Source organism: Etheostoma spectabile, chromosome 3 (genome assembly GCF_008692095.1).
Source record: "Etheostoma spectabile isolate EspeVRDwgs_2016 chromosome 3, UIUC_Espe_1.0, whole genome shotgun sequence".
In the NCBI taxonomy this organism is placed as follows: domain Eukaryota; kingdom Metazoa; phylum Chordata; class Actinopteri; order Perciformes; family Percidae; genus Etheostoma; species Etheostoma spectabile.
In genome coordinates this window covers 23,413,621-23,424,964 of record NC_045735.1, presented here as the reverse complement: position 1 = coordinate 23,424,964, position 11,344 = coordinate 23,413,621, and the positions used below count along the sequence as shown (strand labels likewise).

The window sequence follows — 11,344 nt, the reverse complement described above, 5'->3', positions numbered from 1 at the left end:
CACACACACACACACACACACACACACACACACACTTCAGTGAAGGTTTGTAGAGTAAAATTGGGATGTTGTTGCATGATGTGCATGCCACTCTAAGGAACACAACTTTTTTGTTGCATAAACACATGAAAACACACAGATGCACATATTTACCGTGAGAAGGACGAGAGCTGAGCAGTAAAGGTGGTTCCTCATCTTCTTCAATGTATTCTTCTATGTTCATATGATCTAAAGGAGATAGGAGAAGGGGAGACATAACAGGTCAGAAAAAGGGTTAATCACATTTTAAAACATGGTCAGGTTCACTTAAATATGGGCTTTTCATGTGCATAATATACAATACACAACTGCCCTTTCTGCAAACAACTGTTTAACCTTTTTAGTGCCAAGAAGCTTTTTCTGGTCACATATGGATGAACATATCACAAGATTACATAATAATAATAATAATAATAAAAATATTAATAATAATAATAATAATAATAATTGGTGACATTACAATACTTCTGACACACACACACACACAAACTAAACCACACATGCTAATGGCGAAAAACACCTGAGTCATTTTTTGCAACTTATTCGGAGCGCGGTGACTCGAGTGACAGGCAGGTAAGGAGCAGTTGTAAATGATGTAAATAACATTTAACATGAATCACGTTCTTTTTATGACCACGAGTGAATGAACCAAGGCTTTGCTGTAGCTATTTTTGGTTCATTGACACTTGCAATTATTCATCCTACAACACATTCATTTGCCAACACATGCTGGTTTTCTCAACGCTTGGCAGTAGCTGTGCCCTGGAGGAGAGTTTCATGTTATTTAGGTAAGTTAGAAAAACAAAGTCTTTTTATTATTTAATGTCATTAAAACTAAGGGACATCATGATAGAGAAGACAAAAACATGAAGAAATGAGAATGGTTGTACCGCTTTATTTTGCAGTAGTAAAAGTCTTCTTTGGACTAGTTTGTGTTACAGCAAAACAATATTGGCATCTCTAAAGTTAGCAATTTGCGGTCGGAAAATATTTTATGACTGCTTTCAATAACTGTAGTAAGCATAAGTTCCTACAGTGCCTATCCACATGTACACAGAACAAGTGGTCAGCAAGGCATTTATTACTGCTCTTTACTTTTGTTTTTATGTAACTTTGCAAACAAAGAATGAATACATTTCAACCCAAGGTAAAAAAAAAAAAGTAAAAGTAGAGGACAGACTGGCTGGTCACAAATAGCCACTGACCAAAAATGAAAACATAAAACACATTTGGAATATGCCTAACACATGATAAGAGAGAAGAAAAATGACAGAATGAGGATGAGGGGAAGAAGGATATAAGAAAAGATGAGAAAGTAGATGAGAAGAAAGAAACAGATGGAAAAGACGGAAAAGACATTACAACTAAACTAGAGATTAAGAAAGAATAAGAGAGAGAACAAGAAAATTGGAGAGAAAGGAGAAAGACATGAGCAGCTTACTTACCCCAGACTTGCAGCTGATTGACACAGTTGCCGTGGCAACTCAGCAAGGATGCTGTGTATGCAGCTACAAATGCTGAGTCAGGACCAAACTCAAATCTAACTGTCTTATAGCTGTCTAAGAACAACACAAACGCTTGATAAAAATCCTATTTAAAGCTACCTGGACAAGTAAGTCAAAAAAGACTACTGGATTTTATAAAAATATAATTAAGAATAAAAATGTGAAATTATATAAAGTTCTAACTGTGAGACGGAGTTATCACTAGAATGCACCTCAAGAAGTCAGAGAAGATCAGTGCAACTGAATGGAGACTTCAATGCACCTGCCTGTGTCTTATAGTGTCACTGACCACAGACACACCCCTGACGTCCTCAGGACATGCCCCTTCTATCACGGCTAAAACATAATGTGTGTGTGTGTGTGTGTGTGTGTATAATGAAACTCCTTACTTTTGACCACCCGGCAAAACATAATGTTTTAAACATTAGTTAGCAAGCAAATTCTCCACTCAAACCCATCCATTCTCTTCCTGTGTGGTCAGAACACACATAATAGAAACACAGCACATACACCTATACAGCATATCCCTACTGTGTATGTGCAGTAGTTGGTGAATGGTGGTGAATGCCTTAACATATAAGTGTGTGTATGTATACATATATATATATATATATATATATATATATATATATATATATATATATATATATTTTTTTTTTTCTACAAATTATCTGTGCATTAATTTATAGTTGCAGGTAACACACATACAAAGTACATACACCCACACACACCCACACACTGAATGCCATGACATCCAGCCAGCACCAAACTGTGCCTTACACAAACAAGAAAGTAAAAAATGTAACGAGTTTATGATTTTGGTCAGTCAAGGCCCTCATGCCAATGAGAGGCTACTGAAGCATAATTTCAGGGAGAAAGATAAAGCGAGGACTGAGAAACCATTGGTAAAAAAATGGCTGCAAGGCCGATAGAGCTGTACAGAAAAAGAGAGAGGGAGAGAGGGAGGGATGGAAAGAGGAAAAAGTGGCATGGAGTGAGATTTGCTAAAACTTGATAGCATAATATATATATAGAAGCATTTGTTAAAATGCCATACAGACCAGAGCAAGAGGCTAATTACAAGTCATACGCGTGCACATACAAATTCACATGCACCCACACACGCACAATACACAAAAAAGGAAAAAATGATCAATAAAAACGACAATGATAGAGAGAGCAAAACAAAAATGGGACCTACAATTAAGTACCTCTGTTTTTGGAAAGTGTCAAGTAACAAATTGGACAGGGGTAAGAGGGGTTGAGGAATGTTGGTTTTCCACAACGAATCTCGCTTGACCTCCAGAAGTACAGTGACCAAAACTAGTAACTCCAGCAGAGCAAGGGGAAATTTAACGCGTGGTGAATGCATGTAATCCAAAATCATTAGCATGCAGCAGACTGACTACATATTTGACCTGTTTGAAAATCCCTATTCCTTGTGCACGTCTAAATGTCATTTTTACATGCAATTATTTTGGTTAATGAGAAATCATTCTGGAAATGTGGACCAGCAGTTTGCCAATCATTTCCCCTGCTTGCTATACATAGGGAAAAAGCAGTAACTGTGTGCACATTTTGGGAAATACGCTTTTTCGTGAGACAAGAAAATGGCTTAGCTTAAAAAGCGGGGGAAAGAGCTAGATTCTATGATTCAAAAGGTAACAAAATCCACCAACCAGCACCTCTCAAGCTCAAAAAGGCCCACCCATTGTCCCCCATAAATCACGAAAACAAAACAGAAAATCAATAAACTGTTCCAGGTGCTGATAGGTAGATTTTGATTACCTTTGGACAGAGCCAGGCAACCTGTTGCCTTGTTTCCAGTCTTAATGCTAAGCTAGGCTAACTGGTCACTAGCTGGAATTTCATGAGAGTGTGATCGATCTTTTCATTTAACTCTCAAGAAGAAAACAAATATGTTTTTCTAAAATGCCACTACTATTGCTTTAAGATATCTTTGACTCATTATTCATCTGCCAAAAGTCACTCTATTAACCATAGTTTATAAGTATACTACAGCTCACATCTTTGAACTCTCATACTTTTCTTCCATATGTTCTTTCTACTTCTCAGTCAATCCCATAATTGCATTTTATTGTTTGCATGTTTCCTTTTTCATAACCGGGCTTGCTTCAAGCCCATGTGCTTTAGTTTGAAGCCTGAAGTCAAATAGATGCGTGAGTAGAAGGAGTAAAGTGAGACAGAAAGAAAGTGAGAGAAAAAAGGTACAGACGCAGAGAAAGAGAGGACAGAAGCATGGGAAGGCCAAGATATGACAAGATATTAACACCTCTCAGAATATCCCAGCGTACACAACAAAGAAGCCAAAAGACACCGACATGTACCATTCCTTGGTCCTTTTATGTGAAAACAAAAAAACAGAATAAAAAAAAAATCTAAAACACCTCAAAAGGAAAAAGAGAAGAGCGTGACGACTTTTTCAAAACTGTAAAACAGTAATTACTCCAAACCCTCAGTGCTGTTGTTTGACACATTCAAATAACAAGTCACGGCACCATCAGATGACCAGTCACATTTTCTGTTTTGTTCAGGGAACCTAAAAATAGCAATAATAAAGAAGTAATGGCAAAGGCATGACAAAAACATGGACATTATTCTATGCTGTGGTGGATTTTGGGGCGAGGACCAGAGTCATACCAAATGTGCAAAAGCTTTTTCTGGCACCTTGATGTCATGCAGCAGCTGACCTGAGAAATCCTACTGGATGAAGCCGTGAAGGAAAAAAGAAACCACAAAAGAGGAAACACAAGAATGAGTAGAACACCTTGGGTAAAGCAGGGTCAAGCTGCCATGTTACTGGCTTCCAAATGTTGAGTCGAGTGTGTAGTAGTACACATGATTTTTATTAGACATGAGACTGCAATAACCCTTTTTTAAAGCCACCATGTACTTTAGTGTCAAGACTACAGGCACAAAATATGTCAGTCATGCTTACAGATCAGACATAGTCAAGCTACACCTCTGTAAACAAATTCTAATGATTAAACAGTAAAAAAGGAACCATCTCTCCTATGGGCCATTCACATTGTACGCGCTGCGCTCGCCGCTAGGTTGCGTCCTATTCCCAAAATGTATTCATTGTGCTTTCCGCCGGGCTCAGCGCAAAATAGGCAAGACTTTCTATATTTACGTCATTCATGCGCCAATATTTGAATGCATGTCACGTCTGCATCTGGTGTTCACATCAAACATATAGTACATGCAACATTGTGTAGGATACACGATTCCAGTAGCGATTTGGTGGCGAAAATGTTTCTGTCTTTGAACCAAAGTCAAAAGCTTATTGGTTGGGACTTGAAACAGGATTCTCGCATTAACTTCTGTGATTGGGACCTCTGGTTTGTTTTCTGTCTAGGTAGAGCAAGATGGTTTCATAAAAGTGTAGCTAAAATGCTGCACATGGCTAGTATACATTCAAACCTTTTGATTTAGTTGTACAGAACTGAGTGTTAATGCCTTTCTTCCCACCTTCCAGTACCTTAAATAAACATATTCCAGGTAAGAAGCTGCCTTTCTTCATCTTTCATATGAAGGCTTTTATTTGCTTTATTCTTTTCAGCAGATCACTTGCAAATGCCATTTTGCAACGTTGTGTTGGTACTCTAAACAATCCTGAATTAGTTTAAAATGCATGTTGCAGTCTCAAACTTAATTGCATTGGGTTTTCAGCCACACTTTTACTTTGCTTTCAGAAGTTCAGTAAGCCAACCCAGATGTGTTATGTGAATGCAGCATATGAGTAGATATTTGGCATATAGGCTCTGACCTTGTCAATTACTGCACGTTAACACTGAGCTCAATACAGCAGAGGTTGGGGAGTGACAAGAATTACCTTTGCCGCAGGGAAACCTTGAATCTGAGGCTAGGCGGATGCTGGAGTGGGAGTGGGGCTTTTAAAATTCCATGTTTAGGAGCAGTATGTGCAAACTTGCAACGCAGGCATTATGCCGTGCATTGGCAGCTTCTCGGCCAAACTCAACAAAGCACATCCTAATCTTTCCTGAACCTTGATCAAGTAGTTTTACTTGCCAAATCCTAACCAAAATGCATTTGTAGTTGTACTAGGTAAAGTATGTCATATATTGAATGTTGTGCCAGTAGTTGTTTGCCTGAACTGACTTTTAGGCCTTGCTTGATCAAACGGCTATAGTAAAACTTTATCAAAACTTAACCAAGTTAAGCCTGCACATAGACAAGGTCAGCTTTACTGCAACAAAGGATTAAACTCAACTTACTAGCTGTGTCATTGTATTATTTGAATGCTATGAATAGTGATGACGGTGCACATTATCCTCACCTTTTTTGAACCAACTACTGAGTTTAAATGTGTTTATCAATTGCTCTGCAAGTGTGGTGATGCATTGCCAGAGAAGGACAGAGAGGTTCAAGGATTACTTTCTTCTCTGGAGGCTGAGAAATCCTTTGGCTTATAGCCCTTGAAAAAATACTTAAATTATCTACACATTGCTTGACACACGGTTGTTTTCCTTAATTCCTGAAGAGTCTAACCTCATGGTAAACAGAGTAATGCTCATGTTGATGCATACTGGTGTACTTTGAATAAAAACACTAAAAAGGGCACTAAATTGTCCTTATGGAGCTTTAAAAATGGCTGATGAAACCCTTTCAAAAGCACTTCAAAAGATGTCCCTCTCTGTCATGAAGTAAGTAGGCTTGACAAAGATAAATCAACCACCAAGTTCCCATGCCGATAATGGTTACCTATTAAGCCCACTAGGTCACTTAGCATGTCCAGCCTTGGGGAACACCTCTTTATCTAACGGCCCATGTAGTGAAATACAATAGAAAATAACTGAGCCGGCAAAAATTAAGGTTTAAGGTAATTACACTCTATTATCCATCAGACATTTCGTGGACCGAGAGATAATGTGCACGTGTATGACAACGACGTGATCGGGACAACCATACCCTCTGTTTGACTTAATGGAGGTGCCCATTATCACCAAATGAAAGGCTGATTTACGACAACACTTTCCACGTTAGTGTTTAGACAATGTCTCATTATGGGGAGCATGTCTGATAACTGGGCTGGTGTCGCCTCTACACACGTGTCTGCGAATGCCTTTCTCTCACTGACTCTTTGTGTCCATCATTCCTCCTCTCTGTCCTTGGGTTGACATGGTGTGCAGTCGTCATGTTTTCCAGTGGAACTGTACACCGGCAGAACCCTAACGGGCCTCTCGTGTCTTTCAGATATCAATGAAGTCAAACGAGAGAGGTTAGATTGACCAGGGAGAGAGATAGAACTGGTGAGAGGACGAACAAGCAAGAGTGACAGATGGAGTAAGGAGTTCAGCTTGTTAACAGCCAGTGTAATACCTCTCCAGCCATGTGAGATCCTACAATACACCACGGTGACAGTACAATATCCTAATTCACGGCCACTGTGAATACATCTGCATACAATGGAAACTCTGGTGATACAACATAAACATTTCCTTTCCATACTGTATGTTTTTTAAAAACAGATGCCAGGTCTTGAAGTCATAAATTCACATGTGCTTTAGACTCAGTTCCCCCTGAAATTAATGTTGCCATTCGCTAAGTTTGTTGTTCTATTGCATGAATTTCACTGACTGTCAATGGTGCTTTTTCACTTTGCAAAAACTTTTTAAGTTACATTTAAACTTGAAAAGTGTTTAGGACCATTTGGTTTTTCAATAATTCTATGTCTGCCTCATTACAAACAAGAAGAAATTGCAAAAAAAATTGTTTTTCCAAAAGTAGACAAGCTTTACTAATATTCTAACCCACCAGAAGCCAACCACAAACTAATTTTGGTTACACAAAGTTGACAAAGGCACAACAACCTGAGTGGCAATAATGTGTGTGAGAGTAGGTGTTTTTTAGAGTCTGGTATTTTCTCTTACATCACCAGCATCATTAACTGTGAATGTAAATCAACTCCTTATGTTCACAACACCTTAAATTATTACACACATACAGTAAAAGTCACCACACAAACAATTGCACTATAATTAAACAATTATAATTTCCAAACACACACACAAACTCACGTATGCGATGTAAAAACAACACTTCCAACATGTTATCTCTATTTGTCGAACAAATACTGAGGATTTAGTTAATTCATGTTTTAGTCATTGGAAAACCCTACTACTATTATTCAAAAAGCTGAGCTCAGGTAAAGAAAACATGAATTTTGTCCCGTCTGTACAGTTTTTATGTAACTTGCTTGCATTCCTGAGTATTGAAGAGCCCTTTAATCGTAAGATGTCCTATTTGCTTGTTTTAACAAGTCTTCACATTAAAGCTAAAATGATAAGTAAGAGAAGTGCTAGCTGTTTGCAGGGAGAAGAATGGTGTCTTAAAGGAAAAGTTAGACATTTAGGGATATAAGCTTACTAAAAAGCTAACCCTGATTTTTCTCACAATGCGATTGACAGACAACTTGCCCCAGTTCAAATCCCCTGTGCCACAAGTATGTTCAACATTATAACAGGATTTTCAAAACCATGCCAACAATTATTGATGAATTAATGTCTTAGTATGCTATGCACTAAAAGGGTATAAAGGCTTTAGGCCGCCCACACGTTAATGTAGGCCCAGTTTAATATGCAACTTCATTTTATACAGTATATGCAGTAGGGGTCCCTGATCCATCCATCTCAGGTACGGGGTCCTTGGCTTAAAAAACGTTGAAGACCTCTGCTCTAGACTGATGAACAGACAGATATGAGAGTGGTACCTACTCATCAATAAGTCCTCTAAAAAATATGATGACATAGGTTGTTTATTCCTACTCTCTAATACGACCCAAAGGAGAGCTTAATAAATGAGCGCCCCTGGTGGTGGCAGGAAATAGCCCACCAGCCAAAGGAGTCTTTAAGTCCTTGTATCCAAAAGTAACGGTTGCAGTTTGAAATATGTCATTAGCGTTCTGAAACGGTCGCAGTTTAGGCAAACAAAAGTACTTAGTTAAGTTTAGAAAAAGATTGTGGTTTGGGTTAAAACTGGTACATTCGTTACATTTCTTCACTTCGAGATCCACAGTTCCACAAGTTCCAGTTACAAGTTGGGAAAATTGGGGGGGGGGGGCACTTCTTAGCAGGTTAGCCATTGTTACAACACATTATGTAGCATTTTGCTTGTACAAACACTGTAACTTTATGTGCACAGATAGAAGATAGACAGTGCTGTGTGTCTGTAGGGACACAAATAGGACAGATGTGCTAAAAACAGTTTACAGCTTTCACTACTCTTGCTCCGAGTAGTCATTTTGGATTGTAATGCCGGGGTTGATGAGGTTCTCCCAACTCCCAATCACTTTTTGAGGGAGGACAGTGTTCAACTTACCCAACTCTCGTTGTGAAAGCAAATAAGTGTATTTAATGCCAAACTATTATTTTAATGGACTGTTGTGTCGGTGAGTCAAATGGGCGGAGGCCAAAGTGAACGTAGGGAATCCTTACCAGACCTCTGGGAATGTTAAACAACGCCATATGTGTACTGAGTGAACTACAATAGTTTGTACATATGAAAGCATTTCCTTAAAACAACGGTGAAAGAAACAGATAAGCAAGCCTGCCGTTTGGCCCGAAAATGAAAATCCCAACAACAACTTATACCCACATGTATTTATGGATCTAAATATGCTGTGTCTTAAGTTGCATTTGATAACTCTATAAAAGTGCTGCTGAAGACGAGAGGCTCAATTTTGTTGGCTACATCGTCATTACTCGGTGGTTGTTTTGAAAATGGGAATGTCTGGAGCACTCCTCACAAGAGGAATTGTGTGGATCCTCTCCAAAACATCTCTAACACACACACACACACACACACACACACACACACTAAAAGCCAGCAATTGGTAACTGGCGAGTTTGGCAGGCAGATTGCGGTTGCTTTGCAGATTTGTCTTTCCTCCCCCAGAGCTGGCCAGTGAGGTATCAAACCTCTGCCGTCTCTTTTCCCCTTTTTTCTGAAATCTTATTTTTAGGACTGTCATTAAAGAGTACATTGGGAAGTGAGAGGGCAGATGAAGGAGGCAGAGGGGAAAGGTCATGAACTTGGGCTATTGAACTATTTCTTAACATTTAATAGACTAAATCTACAAAGTATTGACACATTACTCAATAATGAAAATAATCGTTAGTTGCGGTACAAGTAGGCTACAAGTACAGTACCTAGGTATAGTACTTGAGTAAATGTCCTCAGTTACTTTCTACCAATGTGTTGGATTGTTATCCTTATTAAACAGTATAATTCATTGTTTTTGAAGTGTAATTTGTTCCTAAGCAAGGAGTCATTTATCACTTTTTTTAACACAACTCACAGGAAAATAGTAGCTAGGGATGAAATATGAAACCCCAAACATGCTTTGTGAACTTCAGGCACAAACAAACAAAGGAGCAAGAAAACATCCGGTAAACTTATTTTCCTCTTTCTGACTTTCAAAAGAATGAAATTAACCGACGGAAACCATCTGCAGCATGACTTGACCAGTTTGCTGTAAAGTTATCAGAGCGCAGCAGATAAGCAGATAAATATGAAAGGAGGAAAACCTCCTCAGAAAGAGAATGCATGGTGTAAATGTTGGATACTGTTGTCCATCAATTCCTGCCTTAAAATAAATAACTTATAACCAAGCTTGGGTGTGTATGTACATACTGTAAGTGTGTATGAGTGGTAGAGTGCGCGTGCCAACGTCTTTCCAGGTATTTGTGTCCAGGTCCCCCCTGTAATCATCCAATTCTCCAACAATCTATGTCCTCAGAGCACTGAGCCAGCTTGGACAGGGATCTGCGGTCGGTGCAGTAGGAGTTTCTTTGGCACAGAGTTTCCTTGCTGACATTGGGGAGGCAGGCAGGCAGACCGATGTGGCACGGGGACGAGAGACTGTCTGGACGCATTCCCAACCACGCTTGTTGGACGGATGGACAGACGGAAGACAGGATTGCTGCCCCAATTAAAGCTGTGCCTATGACTTTCACATGCACAAAAGCTAAATAGAGTTGAAACATCTGTTTGTTAAACTACACTGATAATCCCTACATGGAAATCTGTTGTTAGTTCCAAGCTGCAACATACACACTTCAATCTTTTTTTCTCTTCCCTCTCTCATCTGGTCATCTTTGCCACACATTTGGTGCAAAATGTAAATGTTGAGTGGGGCAAAGTGTAAACTGGGGGTTAAATTTGGCTTAGGATAAATCCACGACTACACACACCACCTCCTAATTAAGGCATTTCTCATTTCTTTGTGTGTGTGTGCATACGTTCACAGTATAATTACAGATGTCAGCCCCAGTGTAGTTAACTGTAACATCAGTTGAGCACACAATATGATGGACAGAATGTAAGTTTCAAATCACTAAATCTTACGCACTCCTTAAATTAATAATTTGTCTAGGGCTGTAACTAACAATATTTTCTCAATTAATCGATTGTTTGGTCTATAAAATGTCAGAAAATGGTAAAAAATGTGGATCAGTGTTCAAAAGCCCAAGATGACGTCCTCAAATGTCTTGCTTCATCCACAACTCAAATATAAATCAGTTTGTACAACTTTATACATATTTATCATTTAAGAAGATGGAATCAAATCATTTTTACTTTTGTCTTAAAAAATGACTCAAACCAACTAATTGATAATCAATTGCAATTGCAACTGCTTCTCTTTATAGTTGTGAGATTAATTTACCCTATAATCAATAATATATTAAAACTAGAGAGATGCAGGGTAGTACAGCCTGACCAAGCTCCTCTCTTTACCCTGTCTCTCTTAGTTATGC

General features: G+C 38.7%; 1 protein-coding gene across 2 annotated transcripts in view; it reads right to left on the bottom strand.

Annotated features, from left to right (window-relative positions):
* Nucleotides 1–11,344, bottom strand: part of relt (RELT TNF receptor) — a 26,022-nt gene that overhangs the window by 11,921 nt on the left and 2,757 nt on the right. Inside the window, exons 1-2 of one of the 2 annotated variants that reach the window (XM_032511784.1) lie at nucleotides 1,485–1,728; nucleotides 154–228 (exon numbers count right to left, since the gene is read on the bottom strand). In XM_032511784.1, the coding sequence (XP_032367675.1) occupies nucleotides 154–195 (42 nt within the window). In that variant the 5' untranslated portion in view covers nucleotides 196–228; nucleotides 1,485–1,728. Of the gene's footprint in view, nucleotides 1–153; nucleotides 229–1,484; nucleotides 1,729–11,344 lie in introns of those variants that run through there. The other variant, XM_032511774.1, reaches the window with a different exon arrangement.